Source organism: Archocentrus centrarchus, chromosome 14, assembly GCF_007364275.1.
Source record: "Archocentrus centrarchus isolate MPI-CPG fArcCen1 chromosome 14, fArcCen1, whole genome shotgun sequence".
In the NCBI taxonomy this organism is placed as follows: domain Eukaryota; kingdom Metazoa; phylum Chordata; class Actinopteri; order Cichliformes; family Cichlidae; genus Archocentrus; species Archocentrus centrarchus.
In genome coordinates this window covers 37,526,992-37,548,476 of record NC_044359.1, presented here as the reverse complement: position 1 = coordinate 37,548,476, position 21,485 = coordinate 37,526,992, and the positions used below count along the sequence as shown (strand labels likewise).

At 41.3% G+C, this 21,485-nt stretch overlaps 1 protein-coding gene across 2 annotated transcripts in view; it reads right to left on the bottom strand.

Moving 5' to 3' along the window:
- Nucleotides 1-21,485, bottom strand: part of cblb (Cbl proto-oncogene B, E3 ubiquitin protein ligase) — an 80,200-nt gene that overhangs the window by 4,312 nt on the left and 54,403 nt on the right. The window contains exons 12-18 of one of the 2 annotated variants that reach the window (XM_030746076.1): nucleotides 16,542-16,913; nucleotides 11,778-11,869; nucleotides 7,612-7,746; nucleotides 5,701-5,765; nucleotides 3,559-3,672; nucleotides 629-817; nucleotides 347-463 (exon numbers count right to left, since the gene is read on the bottom strand). In XM_030746076.1, the coding sequence (XP_030601936.1) occupies nucleotides 347-463; nucleotides 629-817; nucleotides 3,559-3,672; nucleotides 5,701-5,765; nucleotides 7,612-7,746; nucleotides 11,778-11,869; nucleotides 16,542-16,913 (1,084 nt within the window). The remainder of the gene's footprint in view (nucleotides 1-346; nucleotides 464-628; nucleotides 818-3,558; nucleotides 3,673-5,700; nucleotides 5,766-7,611; nucleotides 7,747-11,777; nucleotides 11,870-16,541; nucleotides 16,914-21,485) is intronic. The other variant, XM_030746077.1, reaches the window with a different exon arrangement.

The window sequence follows — 21,485 nt, the reverse complement described above, 5'->3', positions numbered from 1 at the left end:
CAGAAACTTGAAAGTATCATTAGAGGTTAAAGTTTAGTCTTTAGTCTGAAGACTAAACACTGCAAATCAAAGTCCTGACTTTTTTTTCAGTATCTTCAGAGTTCGGACATTTGTCATGAAGTAATAGGACTCCTTCACATCTAGAAAAGCAAATGTCCCACTGCCTTTCTACCATCTTCTTGGGGGAAAAACTACTCTGACTGAAACCAATTAAGCCCATGAATAATAGAAAGTTTTAGAGAAACTTTGCATGTCTGCATAATGACAGTTGTGTCTTCACTGAAAAAGCTGCTCGCTCCAAATATCTAACATGAACTCTTGATGGCTGAGATGGCTGTAACCCTACCTTGACTGTGTGGTAAGTGGTCGTACTCCAGGCCACCTCTGGAGCTTTTCACATTGTCAGTGTGCCGTTTGGCTGCAGGCAGAGGAGCAGAACTGTTCAGCATACCAAACACTGAGTCTAGACAACAGATGACACCGAGAAAGTAAGACATACAAGCCACTCCATGAAGTAATGCTGTAAATGACGTGCATTTTTCACAATTTAATGAGACAATATAACATGTAATACACTGAGAAATATGTTGAATGACGAGCTGAAAAGATTTATATCACTTGTTTTCACCTGTGGTTATCAGGAAGTGCTCGTGTCCAGAGGAGGGCCTGTGTGGTCGAGTGATAACAGAGGTGGATGACGTAGAAGAGTTACAGGATGAGGAGGATGAAGATGAAGACATGTCAATGAAGCTGTGTCGCGCAGGCGGAGGCGGAGGAGGCTGGAACGGAGGGCGGCTGTTGGAGGTGTCTTCCAATGCTGTAAGGCAACAATAGCCAGAAACTGGAATGAGTTTTTTGTTCTGTCCTGTATATACTGTACTCATTCTATGAGCCGGCTAAAAATTGCAAACCATGTGCAGTCCTAGCAATAGGATTACATGCTGAAGAGTGACTGGCAATCTGCCCTTCAGAGAAAAGCTAAGAGAGGACACGCTTGAGACGAAATGTCAGAGGAGGACTGGGAAAGGAGGTGCAAGGAGGCTGGCTTAGAAAGTCATGAAAAGAAAAAAAGAGTCGGTTCTGCTACTGTTTAAAATACTTAGGCAAAAATGTATGACTCCTCAAAATCCTCAGCTAGCTTATTAGACTTCAGACTTACAATAATGATAGCAAATACAGACCCATTCCAAAAAATTTGAATATCATGGAAAAGTTGATTAATTTCCATAATTCTATTCAAAAAGTTAAACTTTCATAGATTATAGATTCGGGGCCCACAATTTAAACAATTTCAAGTATTTATTTGTTTATTTTTACATAATTTGGGCTTCCAGGAGAAATCAGCCCAAACTACTTCTCAGTTTGAAAAAAAGAAATCAGGATCCCATCAAATCAATCAAAATATGGTACTTTCAAAACAATATGTCAATCTTCAATTCTTGGTTGGGAATCCCTTTGCTTTAATCACTGCCTCGATGCGACGTGGCATTGAGCCAATCAGCCTGTGGCATTGCCTGGGAGTTATAGAAGCCCAGATTTCCTTGATGCTTGCTGTCAGCTCTTCTTGGGTCTGGTGGCCCTCATTTTCCTCTTGAGAATACTCCATAGATTCTCAGTGGGGTTTAGGTTCGGCGAGTTGGCTGGCCAGCCAAGCACTGTGATGGCATGGGCATCAAACCAGGCTTTGGTGCTTCTGGCGGCACGGGCAGGTGCCAGGTCCTGCTGGAAGATGAAATCTGCATCTCCATACAGATCCTCAGTAGAAGGAATCATGAAGTCCTCTAAAACATTCTGGTAGACTGACTGACTGACTGTGGATATTTCACACTGGACCTCAAGCAGTTTGGGCTCCGTTCCTCACCTGTCTTCCTCTGAACCCTTGGACCTTGATTCCTGAATGAAAGGCACACTTTACTTTCATCAGAAAAGAGGACCTGGTCCAACGGTCCAGCCCTTCTTCTCCTTGGCCCAGTTGAGACACTTCCTACAGTACGTTGGCTCAGGTTCAGAAGTGGCTTGACCCGAGGGACCCGACAGTTGTAGCCCATCTCCTGGCTGCATCTGAATGTGGTGGTTTTTGATGTGGTGACTCCTGCCTCATTCCACTCTTTCTGGATCTCTGCCAGATTCTTGAATCTTCTCTTGCTGATAATCCGCTGAAGCCCACAGTCATCTCTTTTGCTGGTGCATCTTCTCCTGCCATATTTTGTCCTTCCACTAGACTTTCCATTGATATGCTTGGACACAGCACTCTGTGAACAGCCAGCCTCCTTAGCTATGAAGTTTTGTTGCTTACCCATCCTATGGAGGGTATTAATGATGGTCTTCTGGCCAGTTGTTAGGTCTCCAGTCTTCCCCATATTGAACCGAACTGAGACATTTGAACCAAACTGAAGCAATTTAACGACACCTGGGGAAACCTGTGCAGGTGCTTTGAGTTTAGTAGATGATTAGTGTGTCACAGTCAGTTTAAAACATTCATGTTGTGCAAAATTTGGGTTGATTTCTCCACAGTATTCTCAGTTTTTGGAATGGGTCTGTACAGGGTTTATTAAATGGACCTTGCCCTCTAATAAACTTCCTGCATTTTCTTATGAACTTAACAGAATTAAAATTATATGATTAAAGATCCAGTTATAAAAGATTTTTAGTTAGACACTTATGCAAACAGCACAGGTGTGTAGTCATGTCTGCAGGAGGAAAACAGAAAAAAGGCAGCATAAATCAGCTGAGATGCATAGGAAGTAGGGGTGGGATAAATTAATCAAATTAACTAGGAGCTTTGTAATTAATTAATCGAAATTATTCGCATTTTAATCACATTTCAATATTTAACATGATAAATATTAATTTAAGTTTGGTTGATGAATGAATCAATATACATAAGCTTAAACTTCAAAATGTTGTTTATTTTCCCACCAGTCTACTACACAGACCAATGAAGGGTGGAAGTGCTCCTGTGATAAGCAAACTCCTGAAATTAAAGTTAAGCATCATAACTGGATAGTTTTATTCAACATTAATGTCTCACTTAATATAGTTGGAAATTAATCATTCTCTCAGCTGTATTCCTTGATGTTGAAATGTGTTATGCTTGTTTTAACAGATTATTTTGAATTAAAGACTTAAAATTAAATCACAAAAAGGAGAAAAAGTTCGTTCTCCGTTTAACAGCTGCTTTTACACAGCTGTGCTTCGCACTCACGGTTGCTAGGCGACATGAGCTACGCTGAGGTGACGCTGATATGAAGGCTAGCTGCTCACTTCCGGCCTTTGCGGTCTTCCTGGGCTGCGTGGGCCGGGCCCTTCGAAGGATGCGGCCCCTGAGTTTTTAACATCGTGTGTCGATATAATCTGTATGCCTGAAACTCGTGAACTGAGAAACGTTCCACGGTGCAAAGTGCGATTAGAATGCGTTAAAATTTTTTAATTCGTTATTTTCCCCGTAATTAATTAATCAAAATTAACGCGTTAAAGTCCCACCCCTAATAGGAAGCTCTGGGTGAGTGAGGAGAAGTACAGGTGGGGGTTGGGGTCATGCTAGTTGGGGTGGGCTACCTGGTTGGGGAAGCAGAATGTCATAGTCAGACGGTGTCTTTTTGGTGTTGACAGGGCAGAGGCCAGTATGTGCTGTCCCCGAGGCCAACCCCCTGATGACTTCTGAAGATCCACCTGAGAAACACAAGCAGAAAGAGGCCCATCTAATAGAACACTGCATCTTTTCTTCCATCCATCCATCCATCCATCCATCCATCCGTCTGTCTTCTTGTATTCATCTGGGGCTGGGTCACGGGGGCAGCAGCCTAAGCAGAGAAGCCTAGACCTCCATCGCCCATACCATGGCAGCAGAGATCCTTGAGATGCTTGGCTATAAGATAAACAGAAGCCACAAGGAGCAGTACCCTCCATGGAAAAGACAGCTAGAGGCTAAGATCAAGGTAGCACGTGGGGAAGTTAGCCAACTAGAAATGCAGAAAGGTGTGATGAAGAAAGCCTCAGGCTGTCCATACCTGAGGCCTTACCGACTGCCAAGCAAAGACTCACAGCCTTGGCTAACCGCCTGAACAGGTACACAGTACCAGAGAGACAGAAGCCAGGAGAATAAACCAAATGTGAACCATCCAAGGTATACTCTCAGTGGCAGGGGAACAATATGAGAACAGCACCCCTACCAAGGCTGAAAATGGAGCAATACTGGAAGAGCATATGGGAGAAGGATGCAACACATAACACCAATGCTCAGTGGCTAGTGGAGCAGACCACAGCAACCTCCCTGAACAGGATCCAGTAACCATCACAGTGGCAGACATCCAAGAAAAAGTCCCACACATGAAGAGCTGGACAGCACCAGGTCCTGATATGATTCACACCTACTGGCTAAAGAAGCTAACTGCGCTCCACGAGTGCCTGGCAGCACAAATGAACCAGCTGGTAAAGGCTAAGACACACCCAGAATGGCTGACTGAAGGCTGGACGGTCCTGATCCCCAAGGTGTCCTGGGCCGTATGGCCAGCGTTTTGTGTTCCTTCCCTTATGATTCTGCTTCATTGACAAGACTGGCTACAGATACTGACTACAGAATGAAGCAAACATCAGCCACCTCCTGTACATGGATGAGATCAAGCTGTATGGCAGGAGTGAATGAGACATCGATTCACTGATCCACTCCACCAGGATCTACAGCAATGACACTGGAATGTCATTCAGATGGGAGAAGTGTAGTCGGATGGTAAGAAAGAGAGGAACAGTAGTCAGAACTGAGGGGATTGCACTACCAGAAGGCAACATTGCAGACATTGAGGTCAGCTACAAGTCCCATGAAGAGGTAGCTGCAAAGCTGAGGTAGGAAAGCTGCAAACGTCAAGTACCTGCAGAGCGTAAGGCAAGCCCTGAAGAGTCTGGTGAATGGGAAGAACAAGATCCGGGGAATCAACACCTATGTCCTGCCGTCATCAGATACCCTGCTGGGATGGTAAACTGTCCAAAGGAGGAGATAGAAGCCACTGAGAACAAGACAATACACCTCCTAACCATGCATGGAGGGTTTCACCCCAAATCCAGCACCCTGAGATGGTACACTATGTGGGAGGAAGGAAGCCAAGGACTAATAAGCCTCAGAACCACTATGCAGGATGAAACAACAAAGATATGTGAGAACATCAGGAAGATGGTCACAAATGATACCTCAGGTACCAGATATCCAAGGAAGGAGAGAAGCAAGAACAGGAACCATTGTGGGAGTGCAGGCCTCTGCACGGCATGTACCACCGGCAGACAGAATAATTGGCTAATATTGCAAAATCCTACAAATGGCTGGACAAAGGTGGGCTAAATATAGCTCAGAGGACAGGAACAAACTCTAAGCACAAGACTGATAGAGGCTGGGGTCTACCATACAAGGTGTGAGTGCATGTGTGTGTCTGTGTTTGCATCAGCTACCCCTACAGCTACTGAAGCTAACAGGTGAATTTAGTATAGCAGTTCAGTGCTGTTAACAGTGGTTACATAAATCAAGATAAAAGTAGCTTTATGAGTGAGTTGGAACATTATGTTACTGCACACGCCATAGTGGCTGCCATGAGTTAAGGGATTGTAACACATGCACCTGTGCACCTTTAAGACTGAGTACTACCTCCTTATTGCAAACAATATATGTGACAAAAATGTGAATGTGAAGTAACGCTTGAAGTGAAGTCTCACCAGGCTCAAGGGACTTGGGCGGCTTCTCCTCAAAGAACAGCTCTGGAGGGCTATTTTCCAAGTTCCTGCATGAGCAAAAGAACATATTTGAATGACAGCAGCCTAACCAAACTCCAATAGCATGTGTCGGTGTGCAGGAATGTTACATAGACTAAACAACAAGTGCAATAATGTTCATGTGCAATAATCATTCATTTTACTAAATGTATATAAATGTTTAGAGATTTTTTGTTGTAGAGTATTTTAGTATTTTCCTCTCATATTTTATATATTATTTATTTTTGTTTTTCTATGGAGTGTTCTGCTGTCCCTTGCCGTTTGCAACGCTGTAAATTTCCCACAGTGTGGGGCAAATAAAGGATTAGCTTGTCTTATCTTAGAAAGCACTTTGTGTAGAAAAAAGTGAATGATGAGTGAGATGTTGTAAAAAGTGCTTTGAGTGCTCAAATAGAGTAGAAAAGTGCTATATCAAAACCAGTTACCATTTACCATCACTGATGGTAAATGGTAAAAGGTTGTCAGGGATCGTGGTCAGTAACAATACTCAAGTGACCTCCACTGCATTAGACCACCACCAGCAGCCTGAACCACTGATACGAGACAGGATGCATCCATGTTTTCACCAAATTCTGACTAATAGCCAAATGTTACAGCAGAAATCGAGTCTTGTCGGACCAGGAAGCATTTTTCAAATCTTCTATTGCCCAGTTTTATTGTCCTTGCAAATTGCAGCCTCGGTTTCCTGGTTTTAGCTGATCGGAGTGGAACTCGATATAGTCTTCTGCTCTTTTGCATACCTTGCTTAAGTGGTTATTTGAGTTCCTGTTACTTCCCAATGTGCTTGAACCAGTCCAGTCATTCTCCTCTGACCTCTGACACTAACAAGGCATTTTTCCCCAGAGAACTGCTGATCACTCGATATTTTAAATTATCCATTGAATGTTTCAGTGAATGGCTACCAAATCCAAGTTCAGCACTTGGAATAAACACTGAATAATTTGCCTGCTTAATTTGTTATATAATAACAAGGAAATAGACCTTATCTGGCCATGAAAGTACTTTTCAAGCAAACTGTTCAGTTATTTTTGAGTCTATAAAACTAACTGTAAGTCCTAAACAGTTAATACAATACTTTTGTTAAAACCCTTAAAATTAAAGCTGAAAGTCTGCTCTTCAACCAAATCTTAAATGTTTGAATTGAAATCCACTTCGGCTGTGTATTGAGGCAAAATATTAAAAAATATGTCATTGTTCAAATACTTACAGGCCTAAATAGGTCATTCTATATAAAATCATGCATATCTCATAAAACTTTCCACCAAATTCTGACCCTTCCGAATTAGATGAATTTTAATCTACAACAATTTTATTTTGTTATTTTTGAGCCCCTAGAAGCACTTTCTTCTATGCCTAAGTGCTTTTTATCTAACATTCACACACTTTCACACTTTGATGAACGCATCGGAGAGCAACTTGGGGTTCAGTATCTTCCTTTTTGGGTTTCAGATAATCTGAAACTGGTTTCTTGAAGAAGACCACAAGTTCACTATAGTCAGATGGTGTGGTGGAATGGGAGAGTTGCATCATGGACATGCAACATCTACGTGATGCTATTATATCAACATGGAACAAAAGTCCAGAGGAATGTTTCCAATACCTTGTTGAATCTATGCCACAAAGAATTAATGCAGTTCATTAATGCAGTTCTAAAGGCAAAAATTACTAAACTGTTAATACAACACTTTTGCTAAACTCCTTGAGTTAAAGCAGAAAGTCTGCACGTCAGAGATGAACTTTTTAACTGTTTCATCCGTTGTGGTGGCGAATAGAAGCAAAACAACAACAAAAAACTATGTAATTGTCCAACTACTGATGGACCTAACTGTATATAAACTGTGGGAAGACGAATACCTGCTTGGTACAGAGATGCAGACAGGAGTTTGGCTCAGGCACAGGTTGGATGAAGGAATCTGATAGTTGTCCTCAAGTCTCTCCATTGCTCCCCACTGTTGTTCTACCACAGGGCTGCTAAAAGGGTTGCAGGATCTGTGAAGATGACTTTCGATTTGTCAATAGAACCTTTCCAAAAGATTCTCTGATACAGTTAATCCTCAGCCAGTTGAGGCCCTTCTTAACCATTTTTCTGTCTGAAGCTTCTTCCTGTTTAATGGGTGTATTTCTCCCAAAAATTGACCTACGATGCCCTATCATGTGATTTAACATATCTTAACTGTTCACGCTGTGAGATACCCAGAGGTTCAGACAATACATGAATGTCTGTTGAACACAGATATTCACAAATATTTCCATTTGCATTCTGTGAGTTAGTGTTGTTCTGCACATTATGTGTGTTTAGGAGAGGTTTTCATGCAAGGAATACATGTGACAACAAGTTGAGGAATTGTCTGTGGGTAGAGTTACAGGGTTTGTTCCCTTTAATTTGTCCTGCAAGAGTCTATGTGCTTTTAGTATTTTGCTGGCAACATTTTTTTAGTTTCCATTTACAGCATTGCAACCTCTTCACCTCTCTCATTTCAGCTAAGGTGCCACTATATACTGACAGTATTAAGACTGAAGGTGGAATTTACTGTACAGACTGTAAGACTTCAGATAGCAACTTTATTACATCTGTGTTACATAAATAACCCTGATTTGACTGATTACAATGAGGTTCTTTTTGAATGTAAATAGGTCTCAAGTCTCCTTAAAATTTCACAAAATCAGATTGCAGTTCATGGTTATAACACTACATTCATTAAGATCTCCAATTTGAAAATATGCAGCACTTTTGAGCTGACTCTAATGTGCAAAATTTGGTAACCTAACCTTGTAAGACCAGACAGACCAACCTGTTCACCACCTAGTTTGAATACAAGAAAGGCTATGACTATGGACCAAATCCAGCTCCATGAGACTGTGCACTAAGCAGCACGAAGGAGGCCGAGGACTAGTAAGTGTCAGAGCCACTATCCTAGATGAAACAACAAAGATCCATGAATGCATCAGGAAGATGGCCACAAATGATCGTGTACTTCATTAGTACCTCAGGCAACAGAAACCCGAGAAGGAAGAGGACAAAGAACAGGAACCATCATAGAAGGAAATCCTAGGCAGAAGCACTAATCATGGCAGCACAGGAACAAGCTCTGAACACAAGCTCGATAGAGGCTGGGGTCTTAACCAAGTGGCTGGCACAGGAACATCTATGCAGAGTATGACCTGGAAATCCAGAGGTCAAAATGGGATACACCCCCAAGTGTGGTCGAGAATCACAGAACTAAGACTTCCAGATACAGACAGACAAACTTGTGATGGTTAACCAACTGGACACGTAGTGGTGGACAAACAAAGGAAGAAGGCCGTAGTGATAGATGTTGCAATACCAAGTGCTGCACCATTGAGAAGAAAGAACATGAGAAGCTTGATAAACACCAAGGGCTCAGAGAGGAGCTGGAAGGGATGTGGAAGGTGAAGGTAACGTTGGTCGCCGTGATAACTGGAACTCTCGAGGGCAGTGACCCCCAAACTGGGAGAATGGCTCCAGCAGATTTCAGGAATAACATCCGAGATCTCTGTCCAGAAAAGTGCAGTCCTGGGAACAGCTAAGATCCTGTGCAGGACCCTCAAGCTCCCAGGCCTCTGGTAGAGGAACCGAGCTTGAAGTACAAACAAAGAGTGAGTGGTATTTTTTTTTTAAATAGCTGACTAGTCTAATCTTAGTATCCTTGGAAAGTGCTTTAGAGTACAAGTCTCATTTAACCATATATAGATATATGCAGTGCTTTATTCTATATACTTTAACCCTATAATGCAGAAAGTATTGTCAGCGAATTATCATACCCAAAAGTGCCGATGCAACAATTACCATAATTACCCTATATTTGAAGTGAAGTGCAATTTCCTGGCTTTCAGAAAATGTTTGAATTTTTCTGATAGGAAAAATGGTTGTGGAATTACAGTAATTCAAAGTTCCTTTGATCAGCCAGCTCAGCGGTGACACGCTCAGTCCTAACCAGCTGTTCACGGGTAGCAGGGGCAGGTAATGTCTGCTTCAGCGGCAATTGCCCGGCGTTACAGGGTTAAACATGTCCATGGCCAATTTACAATCAAAGCACAAACCAACAATTTAACCTAACATGGATGTTTTCTTCATGCACCAAAGCTCACTTTTGCTGAAAATAAGGTAAAACACCAGTCTAATTTTGTTCCTGTTGTTCCCACACAGTCTGATTCAAGACTGAAGACCATATACAGGTGCTGGTCATAAAATTAGAATATCATGAAAAAGTTGATTTATTTCAGTAATTCCATTCAAAAAGTGAAACTTGTATATTATATTCATTCATTACATACAGACTGATATATTTTAAATGTTTGTTTCTTTTAATTTTGATGATTATAACTGACAACTAATGAAAACCCCAAATTCAGTATCTCAGAAAATTAGAAAATTACTTAAGACCAACACAAAAAAAGGATTTTTAGAAATGTTGAACATGAAAAGTATGAACATGAAAAGTATGAACATGAAAAGTATGAACATGAAAAGTATGAGCATGTACTGCACTCAGTACTTAGTTGGGGCTCCTTTTGCCTGGATTACTGCAGTAATGCAGCGTGGCATGGAGTCCATCAGTCTGTGGCACTGCTCAGGTGTTATGAGACCCCAGGTTGCTCTGATAGTGGCCTTCAGCTCTTCTGAATTGGTGGGTCTGGTGTATCACATCTTCCTCTTCACAATAGCCCACAGATTTTCTATGGGGTTAAAGGTCAGGTGAGTTTGCTGGCCAATGAAGAACAGGGATACCATGGTCCTTAAAGCAGGTACTGGTAGCTTTGGCACTGTGTGCAGGTGCCAAGTCCTGTTGGAAAATGAAATCTTCATCTCCATAAAGTTGGTCAGCAGCAGGAAGCATGAAGTGCTCTAAAACTTCCTGGTAGACGGCTGCGTTGACCTTGGACCTCAGAAAACACAGTGGACCAACAGCAGCAGATGACACGGCACCCCAAACCATCACTGACTGTGGAAACTTTACACTGGACCTCAGCCAGCGTGGACTCTGTGCCTCTCCTCTCTTCCTCCAGACTCTGGGACCTTGATTTCCAAAGGAAATGCAACATTGACTTTGATCAGAGAACATAACTTTGGAGCACTCAGCAGCAGTCCAGTCCTTTCTGTCTTTAGTCCAGGCGAGACGCTTCTGACGCCGTCTCTGTTCAAGAGTGGCTCGACACGAGGACTGAGACAGCTGAAACCATGTCTGCATACGTCTGTGCTGGTGGTTCTTGAAGCACTGACTCCAGCTGCAGTCCACTCTTTGTGAATCTCCCCCACATTTTTGAATGGCTTTGGTTCCACAATCCTCTCCAGGGTGCAGTTATCCCTGTTGTTGGACACTTTTTTCTACCACATCTTTTCCTTCCCTTCTCCTCTCTATTAATGTGCTTGGACACAGAGCTCTGTGAACAGCAGCCTCTTTAGCAATGACCTTTGTGTCTCACCCTCCCTGTGCAAAGTGTCAAATAATATTCTAATTTTCTGAGATACTGAATTTGGAGTTTTCATTAGTTGTCATTTATAATCATCAAAATTAAAAGAAACAAACATTTGAAATATATCAGTCTGTGTGTAATGAATGAATATAATATACAAGTTTCACCTTTTGAATGGAATTACTAAAATAAATCAACTTTTTCATGATATTCTAATTTTAGGACCAGCACTTGTATGTGTTTTATTTCATTCCCTTTTTGGTATCCACACTTTTATAGCCAAATATCCTTACATGGTCTATATAGCTGAGTCTCCAAGAGATCTGGCATGTGTCCACACACTGTCCAGATTACAGTATCTTTTCATGTTTTAAAAACAGACTCTTGACTCAAAATCTGAGGCAAACCCCTGTTAATCTGCAGTGCATCATTTTGATACTACCCTAAAATTTACAGGCTACCTCCAGGGAAAATTTGTTCATATCATGCTAGAATAATGTTCCCACTCTGTGTGTGTGTGTGTGTGTGTGTGTGTGTGTGTGTGTGTGTGTGTGTGTGTGTGTGTGTGTATTTATAATACTCACTTGTGGCTACTACCAAGTTTGGGCTGGGTTGGTGAGTGCCGTGAGGGAAGGATGTCATACTCATCACTGACTTGCTCACCATTAAAGAAGGGCTGCACAGACACACAAAAGAGAAAGTGGATGTAGTCAGTGTTGTGTGGGGTTGGGAAATACATCCTTTCCTCCTTCATAATGCCAAAAATACTTTCACAGAAATTGTTTTTCAAATACTGTTTTCTCTAATCCCTTGACCACAGTGAAAAGGATCAATCACTTTTTGAGAATTCATCTATTATTATCCACTATGATGCAAAAGCAGTGTCTCTAAGACAGATCGATTGTTGATGTTGTTGCTGTTTGCTTTTTTGTTTGGTTTTAAAATACAGTACAAGCAACATTCACCATCTACATACACATTCATACAGTGCTTTATTCTATGTTTTCTAAATACCACACACAAACGCACCCCTATATTTCACTGAGGCTATTTCAGTTCAGTATCTGGCCCAGGACAGTTCTAAATAGTAGACAACCTGCTCAACAGTGCTGCGAAAAAGTTTTGAGCCACCCCTCACTGTGTTACATTTTGCAAGGAAAATGGGAAATAGATGCAGTGATTTATTGAAGGATGTGCAAACAGAAATGGACAATGGCCCCATAAAAGGCAAAAACTGAGTTTGTACAATTCTAACAAGCTTGTTAGAATTGCCCAGCGCGTGTGTGGGGGATAATGCTAATAAGCTTGCTAATGCTCATTAGCTTTCTAATTTGGGAAGAGCGGGTGGGGGTCTTCAAAAGTAAGGTCTGGGTGATGCTGAAGTGTAGGAAGGGATGCAATAGGAGTGTTGTGTGTACACAAAACAAACATCAGCTTAAGTTTTCGGCTTTCCAGGCTATCTCCAAATGTTGCCAAAGTTACCAGAAAAAGTTGCTAAATCCGCTGCTTGTGGCTTTTTGGAGGAAAAAAACAACAAAAAAAAGGCCCTAAATCTAGTGACAATGTTTCTAAGTTGGCAACACTGAGCTCATGGGAATTTTAATTGGAACCTCAAAGTTGTTATTTCTGTTTCCCTTTTCCATCTCTTCCCCTTGCTTTCATGCGGGTTGCCATTTTGCTTTCTGTAACCACACAAAATTAAGCATGAACAGGACTGTCGCAAGATCACGCATGCACATTGTGAACAAAACTGGCCGTCTCCAGTGGTAGATTTTAAATTGCAGTGAAATACTACTAGAGTGCTGCAATCTAGCAACAGAAAACAAATCAGTCTGGTATCAGTGAACTTGCTAACTTTTACCAGGAAGAAACCTCAGGCAGAACTAGGCTCAGGGAGGGGCAGCCATCTGCTGTGACTGGTTGGGGGTGAGGGGAAAGAGAAGTGCGCAGAGACAGTTAAAGCAAAAGGCAAATCATGGGAGAGAGAGCCAGAGTTTAACAAAGTGAATGAAGGGATGAATGAATGCTCAGTGCATCATGAGAAGCCCCTCAGCCTAACCCTACTGCAGCATAACTAAGGGATGGCTCAGGGTCACTTTTTCCAGCCCTAAGCTTAATCAAAAAATGTTTGATAATGGCAGTGGACAGCAATGCAACGGCTCAATACTCCCTGAAACTGTATGGACATTGTATGATTGTGCGAGTGGATATTTGTGGTTTTGAATAAGCCCAAGTTATTGTACAGTCAGGGCAAACTTCTAAACAACAGACTGAGACACCAAATACCTATTACAAATACCTTTCCCCACTCACACCAAATCCCAGTGGACATGGTTTGAGCACCGGCCTCTGAGTGGACTGCCCTGCCGAGCAAGAGGCTCCAGAAGCAGAGGAGAGCACGTAAACAAAACGGGGTGCCAGGCAGGACACCTAGCTAGGCTAAAGAGAGTGCCAAGCAGACCACTGCTACTCAGCCTCTTTGTAGCTAACACAAGATCCCTGGGCAACAAAATGAACTATCTAAGTCTGGATTTCTCAACACAAACAGCCACCCAGGATGCCTGTGTGAGGGTCATTACTGAATCCTGGCTTCACTCGGAGACCTCAGAAAATGCTATTGAATTAGCAGGCCACAACATATTGATTTATTCTGCCTTACAGAAACCTGGTTAAAGCAGGATGAATATGTTAGTTTAAATGAATCAACACTTAAACTTACTGGGGTTAGGTTAATTGGCTAATCTAAATTGCCCATAGGTGTGAATGAGAGCATGAATGTGAGTGTGAAAGGTCGTCTGTCCCTCTGTGTTGGCCCTGCAACAGGCTGGCGACCTGTTCAGGGTGTACCCTGCCTCTCGCCCTATGACAGCTGGGATAGGCTCCCGCCCCCCCGCGACCCTTAACAGGATGTGCGGAAGCGAATGGATGGATGGATGGATGGATGGATGGATGGATAAATGAATCAACACCCCCGAGTCACAGTAACTGTCAGAATGCTCGAAGCACAGGTCAAGGAGGAGGAGTAGCAGCAATCTTCAATTCCAGCTTATTAATTAATCAAAGACCCAGACAAAGTTTTCATTCTTTTGAAAGCCTGACTCTTAGTCTTGTCCATCCTAATTGGGAAAATCAAAAACCTGTTTTATTTGTTATTATCTATCATCCACCTGGTCCTTACTCAGAGTTTCTGTCTGATTTCTCAGACTTTTTATCTGATTTAGTGCTCAGTTCAGATAAAATCATTATAGTGGGTGATTTTAACATCCATGTAGATGCTGAGAATGACAGCCTCAACACTGCATTTAATCTATTGTTAGATTCAATTGGCTTCTCTCAAAATGTAAAGGAGCCCACCCACCACTTTAATCATACTCTGGATCTTGTCCTAACATATGGCATAGAAACTGAAGACTTAACAGTATTCCCTGAAAGCCCCCTCCTGTCTGATCATTTCTTAGTAACATTTACATTTACTTTAATGGATTACACAGCAGTGGGGAATAAGTTTTATTACAGTAGAAGTCTTTCTGAAAGTGCTGTAACTAAGTTTAAGGATCTAATTTCTTCATTGTTATGCTCTTCAGTGCCAACACAGTGCAGAGCAGCTACCTAAACTCTGCTCCCAGTGAGGTCGATTATCTCGTCAATAGTTTTACATCCTCACTGCGTATAACTTTGGATACTGTGGCTCCTCTGAAAAGGAAAGCTTCAAATCAGAAGTGCCTGACTCCGTGGTATAATTCACAAACGCACAGCTTAAAGCAGATAACCCGAAAGCTGGAGAGGGAATGGCGTCTCACTAAATTAGAAGATGCTCATTTAGCCTGGAAAAAGAGTTTGTTGCTCTATAAAAAAGCCCTCCGTAAAGCTAGGACATCTTACTATTCATCATTAATTGAAGAAAATAAGAACAACCCCAGGTTTGTTTTCAGCACTGTAGCCAGGCTGACAAAGAGTCAGAGCTCTGTAGAGCAGAGTATTCCTTTCACGTTAACTAGTAGTGACTTCATGGATTAGAGAAAAAATTATTCATAACCATCTCAAAGATTTATCTTCATGTTCGGCTGCTTTCAGCACTGGTGGTATTTGTTCAGACTCTTTTGCTCCAGTTGATCTTTCAGAGTTAACTTCAATAGTTACTTCCTCCAAAGCAGCAACATGTTTGTTAGATCCCATTCCTACTAGACTGTTCAAAGAAGTCTTTCCAATTATTGATGCTTCAATCTTAAAAATGATCAATCAGTCTTTATTAGTTGGCTGTGTACCACAGGCCTTCAAGGTGGCTGTAATTAAACCTCTGCTTAAAAAGCCATCACTGACCCAGCTGTCTTAGCTAATTATAGGCCAATCTCCAACCTTCCTTTTCTCTCAAATTAATATGGAAAATATGGAAAAATTCAAGGAGTATAAATACTTTTGCAAGCCACTGTAGGTGTGCTTGTGGAACATATTTCTCAGCCAGTGTTATTGAAGGTCTTGTTACTATTACTAAGGCCATCCATCCATCCATCCATCCACTTATCCAGTTCAGGATCACAAGGGCTGGGGCCTATCCCAGCTGCCATAGAGGCAGGGTACATCCTGATAAGTTGCGAGCCTGTTGCAAGTCTAACACAGAGAGAAAGCAATTCACATTCACACCCGTGGGCAATTTAAAATCATTATCATGCATTATGGGATGGCTGTAGCTCAGGAGGAAGAGCAGGTCGTCTACTAATTGGAAAGTTGGTGGTTCAATTCCTGGTTACTGCTGGCTACAAAGTATTCTTGGGCAAGACACTGAACCGTCAGATGCAATCATTGGAGTGTGAATGTTAGACAGAAAGCACTTTGATACAGAAAAAACAGTGCTTGTGTGAATGCAAAAGTGCTTTGAGTGCTCAACAAGAGCAGAAAAGTGTTATATAAGAACGAGTCCATTTATGTTTGATTTCTGGACTGTCTGAATTCTTGGCTTTATTTATAATTTACACTCAAAATTGTTTGTAGTGGTGGATGTTTTATAAATGCACTATACATTTAAATACTATCCATAATCAAAAAGAGAGGTTTGATCATAAATGTGTCTCATGAAGAAGCACCTCGAACATGTGCATGCACACCAAATTTTTGTCTTTGCAGATTTGGAGAGTAACTTTATTATACTATATACTATATATATATATATATATATATATATATATATATATATATTATGTAACTTGTAATTTTTTAAAAACCTGAAAAATTTATCCTCCCAGAACTGTGTGGGTTTATCTTTTCTTTTACTTAGTAAATAAAAAAAAACACAGTACATATTGATCGACACACAAATATTAGCTTATCACTTCAAATATACATGTCCTTACCTTGGAGCTCTCTGAATTTCCTGCCACCTCTGATCTGTGATGTAACCTCCCCAATTCCCCAGATGGACAACTAAGTGGTCTTCCGTTTAGGTGACAAGGCTCAGGGGGTCCCAGCTGGAGCTGGTGTTCCCCCCCAGTCTTCTGTGCATCTGTCAAATGGCTATCTTTGGTGCACCAAGTCTCAGGGGGACTTTGGGATTCTGACAGTATGCCTGTAGAAGAAGAGGACGAGGAACAGTGGAGCCAAGAGAGGTGTGATTCTGGGGAGACAGGAGGAGGGCGCTCAGGAGGAGGAGGAGGTGGTGGGTCCCTCTGTGGAGGAGGTGGTGCTGGGAGAGGTTTCTCTTGCTTTCTGGACATGCCTGGTGAAGACTAAAGAGGTAGAAAGATAAAATTGTTCAATGAAATGATCACTAAGTTTATATTTATATTTTTAATTTCTTTCATGTTTTTCTCCTTTTTCTAAGATACTGCCATTGGCCATGTGTTTCCTTTATTTACACCCCCTTATGGGGTTTTTAAGCTCTCCTGTAAAGTACTTTGTTCCCCACAGAAGATAAATAAATAAAACCTTGAGAGTTACTCATTACACAGGTAATATAATATGGTTAAGTTAAAAATTACTTTAAAATTAAAAATGTGAGTAGATAATTAAATTAAATAAAGTTACAATTAAGTTTAAATGCATTTCTTTTTTGGGAGATAACTGTTTATCTTATGATAAAATATATGATAAAACTCAGCAGTCAGATTTGTTTAGTTAAAATTGGCACTGTGGAATTTCTGCAGAAGATTGAGACCTTTACATTTTTAATGGGTAGCAAGTGCCCAAAGTACAGTAGGACAAATTGTACTCTAGCATACAGACTGTCTCAAGAGCTTAAAAAAAAGGCGACTTGACTTCTTTAAGTTTCTTGAAGACATTTCACCTCTCATCTATAAGAGACTTCTCCAGTTATATAACCAAAAGGCTGAGAGTCACAGGTATGCAAACCTAGTGGGTCTGTCCCTTTGGAAGTGGTCATTGACCCACTATTAATTATGTACATCATCACATGAGCCAAGGTGGGGAAAAAAATGTATATTTATAAATATGTTTGTCAATATATCTGGAATTACTCATGAATTGTATTAATTACTTCATGTATACTTAATAATAAAATTACACACACACACACACACACACATTATACTATACATGACTCAATTAATTCATGCATAATTATTAATTACTCATGTATTATTGTGATCACATGACCACCACTAGATGTATATATAGGGTGTGTCTCCAAATGTTCTTCATGCCCAAAACATATTTGGTGATATGCAATAAAAGCTGCTGGGGAGGAATTTCTGGAGTGCGGATTAGCTTTTATATCTTTCCATCGGTTTTTCAGACCTGCACCCAGTACTCATTGTTTTTGGGTTGTGCATGCCTTTCAATTTTAATGTTATTCCTTTTGTCCTTTCACCCTGGTTGGTGTCTGGACTTCTTTCCTGCACATATTTGCTGATTTGTTGAAAGCTCGGTTGGGATAACCACGTGTTTTAACAGCTTTCTTTGCGCTCATTTTCTTTCCCTTCTGCCTTAGAGGGAACATTTTTCACCCAGTGTGGTGAAAAATGTTCGCTGTAATGTAAACCAAGCCAAGGTCTGTCCTGCACTGTGCGAAAACTTTAAGAAATTTTTTGTGGAAAAAATTTCTGCCCTCAGGCCTTCATCACCTCAGGCTGAAACAGACTCATCTGCACCTCCTCCCAGCAGAGCTGTCTTTGAGCAGTTTGAGCCTGTCACACTCTCCACACTAAAGGAGGTGATTCAAAATATGAGACCTGTAAACTCTCCCACAGACTGTGTTCCGTCTCGCCTTTTTAAAGAGGCTTTTGATTCAGTGGGACCAACTATCCTCGCTCTGATTAACAGTGCGCTTGCATCTGGTTGTGTTCCAGCTGCCTTTAAACATGCAGTTGTACAGCCTCTAATCAAGAAGAAGAACCTTGACCCTGATGTTCTTTCAAATTACAGACCAATTTCTAAATTACCATTTTTATCCAAGGTTCTTGAAAAAGTTGTTTTTAAGCAACTTCAAGCATTTTTAAGTGAACATGGAATGTGGGAAAAGTTTCACTCAGGTTTTAGAATGCGTCACAGCACAGAGACGGCTCTTTTAAGAGTTTTTAACGATCTGCTTTTAACTGTGGACTCTGGTAGTCCTGCAGTTTTAGTACTTCTAGACCTGTCAGCTGCCTTTGACACTGTGGACCACGAGATCCTTCTATCCCGCCTAGAACATGAAATTGGCATTAAAGGCACGGTTCTGACTTGGTTCAGATCATATCTTACTGATAGAAGTTTCTCTGTCCATCTAGGAAACTGTTTTTCTACCACAGCAAAGCTTTCTTGTGGAGTGCCTCAGGGGTCCATTCTGGGCCCAATTCTTTTCTCATTGTATATGTTGCCTCTAGGGTCGATTTTTAGGAAACATAATATTTGTTTCCACTGTTTTGCTGACGACATCCAGGTGTATATGCCCATCAAACTGAACAGCAGAGATCCATGGGAACCCCTGCTGAACTGTCTAAGTGACATCAAGTCCTGGATGAGAAACAATTTCCTAAATCTTAATGAAAGCAAAACCGAGGTCATATGCTTTGGTAAATTTGACCCCTCAAGCTACTCCTCTGGCACTCTGAGTCATTTGGCTCCTCACTGTCGTGATGCTGTGAAAAATCTGGGTGTCATTTTAGATAGTAGTTTTAAAATGGAGAAGCAAGTAAGTGCTGTTACCAAAATCAGTTTTTACCAACTCAGAGTCATTGCCAAGGTAAAACCTTATCTCCCGCAGCAGGACCTGGAAAAAGTTATTCATGCTTTTATTACTTCCCGCCTGGACTACTGTAATTCCCTGTATTTTGGCATAGATCAATCATCTGTGCGCCGCCTGCAGGTAGTCCAGAATGCGGCAGCTCGTCTTTTAACCGGTTTAAAAAAGCATGAACACATTACCCCAGTCCTGTCATCCCTTCACTGGCTCCCTGTCCGTTTTAGAATCGATTTTAAGACTTTATTGCTTACTTTTAAAGCCTTAAACGGACTGGCACCTTTGTATCTGTCTGAGCTGCTTCACTGTCACACCCCTGTAAGAGCTCTGAGGTCATCGAACCAGCTGCTCTTACAGAGGCCTAAAACTAGACTAAAACAGAGAGGTGATCGAGCTTTTGCAGCAGCAGCACCAAAGCTATGGAACGATCTACCTCTCCATATCCGCACAGCTCAGACGATACACACATTTAAATCTCTATTAAAAACACATTTCTTTTCTTTGGCATTTGGCTGCAGTGCTACCTCCTTTTAGATGATTGTTTTATGGTATTTTATGGTACTTGTTTTAAACGTTTTAATTTTTAATTTTCTTATGTTATTTATTGTTCTTAATGTTTTTATTTATTTATTTTTATTTTATTATTTTATTTATTTATTTATATATTTTTATTTTTATTTAGTATAGTCCTTGGGGTTACAGATCTTGTACAGCACTTTGGTCAACGTCGTTGTTTTAAATGTGCTTTATAAATAAACTTGACTTGACTTGACAGTGTTGCACAGTCCTGATCACCCCACGTTAATGTTCCAGTGGGTGGTGGGAGTCAAAGAGTAGGTTCTGGTCTGTGTGTGGGCTTCTAGTAAACTTCAATGTTGAGGCTTCCATCTTCCTCAATGAACACAGCTCAGTCCAGAAACGCTAATCTATCATCCCTGGTATCTGGTAAACCTGTTTTTATCCACTGAGTTGATGATCTCAGTGAAGGCTTCAGCGTCTTTGATTTTTTGACCCAGGTATCATCCACATACTGTACCTATACCTGTGGCTAGGTGCTATCCCTGTGAAGGAGCCAAGAGCTCTGCTTTCTACTTCCTCCATGTAAAGGTTGGCTACCATGGATGACACTGGGAAGCCCATGGCACATCCATGCTTTTGTCCACAGAAATCCGAGTTGTATTTGAAATATGTGGTAGTAAGTCAGAGGTCTAATAGTGTGCAAATCTGACCGGGGTAAAGCTGATTCTGTTGAGTGGGGAGCCATCTTTCTGGGCTCGTTGGGTGGGTGTAGGTCAGGGGTCGGCAACCTTTAATACGGAAAGAGCCATTTGAACCCGGTTTCCACGGAAAACAAAACAGTGAGAGCCGCAAATACAAGTAACGAATATATTGAGAATTACTTTATTTTAATATTTCAAGATCACAATAATGTTCCAATTTAAAACTACAACAAAAACCGAACTGACAAAAATAAAATGCACTTCAATTGGATTCTTATAATTTACTTCCGCGAGCCGCAGATTAAGCCTGAAAGAGCCGCAGATTAAGCCTGAAAGAGCCGCATGCGGCTCCGGAGCCGCGGGTTGCCGACCCCTGGTGTAGGTATATATGTGAAACGTGAAATCACACATCAAAGGTCACTATGGTTTCATCTGGATCCAGCATGTTTGTGGAGCATGCTGGTGAGTGGAGTTTTCAGTGTGATGGGGTGTGTTACCCACAAACAGAGCTAAGATGGTGGTGAGGTGCTTAGAAATATTATAATTGGCTGAGTTTATACTGCTAACAATGGGACTCCTGTGTAGCTCTTCAGAAGTCCATATACCACATATTCGGCTCGTGAGACACTTGCATTTATTAATGGTCCGTCGGTAAATAGCGCTCCCACCACTTATACTACAAATCCCACTATGCACAACAGCTGTCACACAGGTCACACCTGTGCACTAACCCGTTTTCCCGCGTTGCCAATGACACACTGATCAATGGTCAGCGGATAAAAACATCAGTCATCACTTTTTACAGTAACATTCAAGCTGCCTGAATAAGAGAGAAACTTAAGAGCTTGTTGTTTCTTCTTTCTGGACTTTTTGCTGATATCACATCACAGTTTTTATCTAAA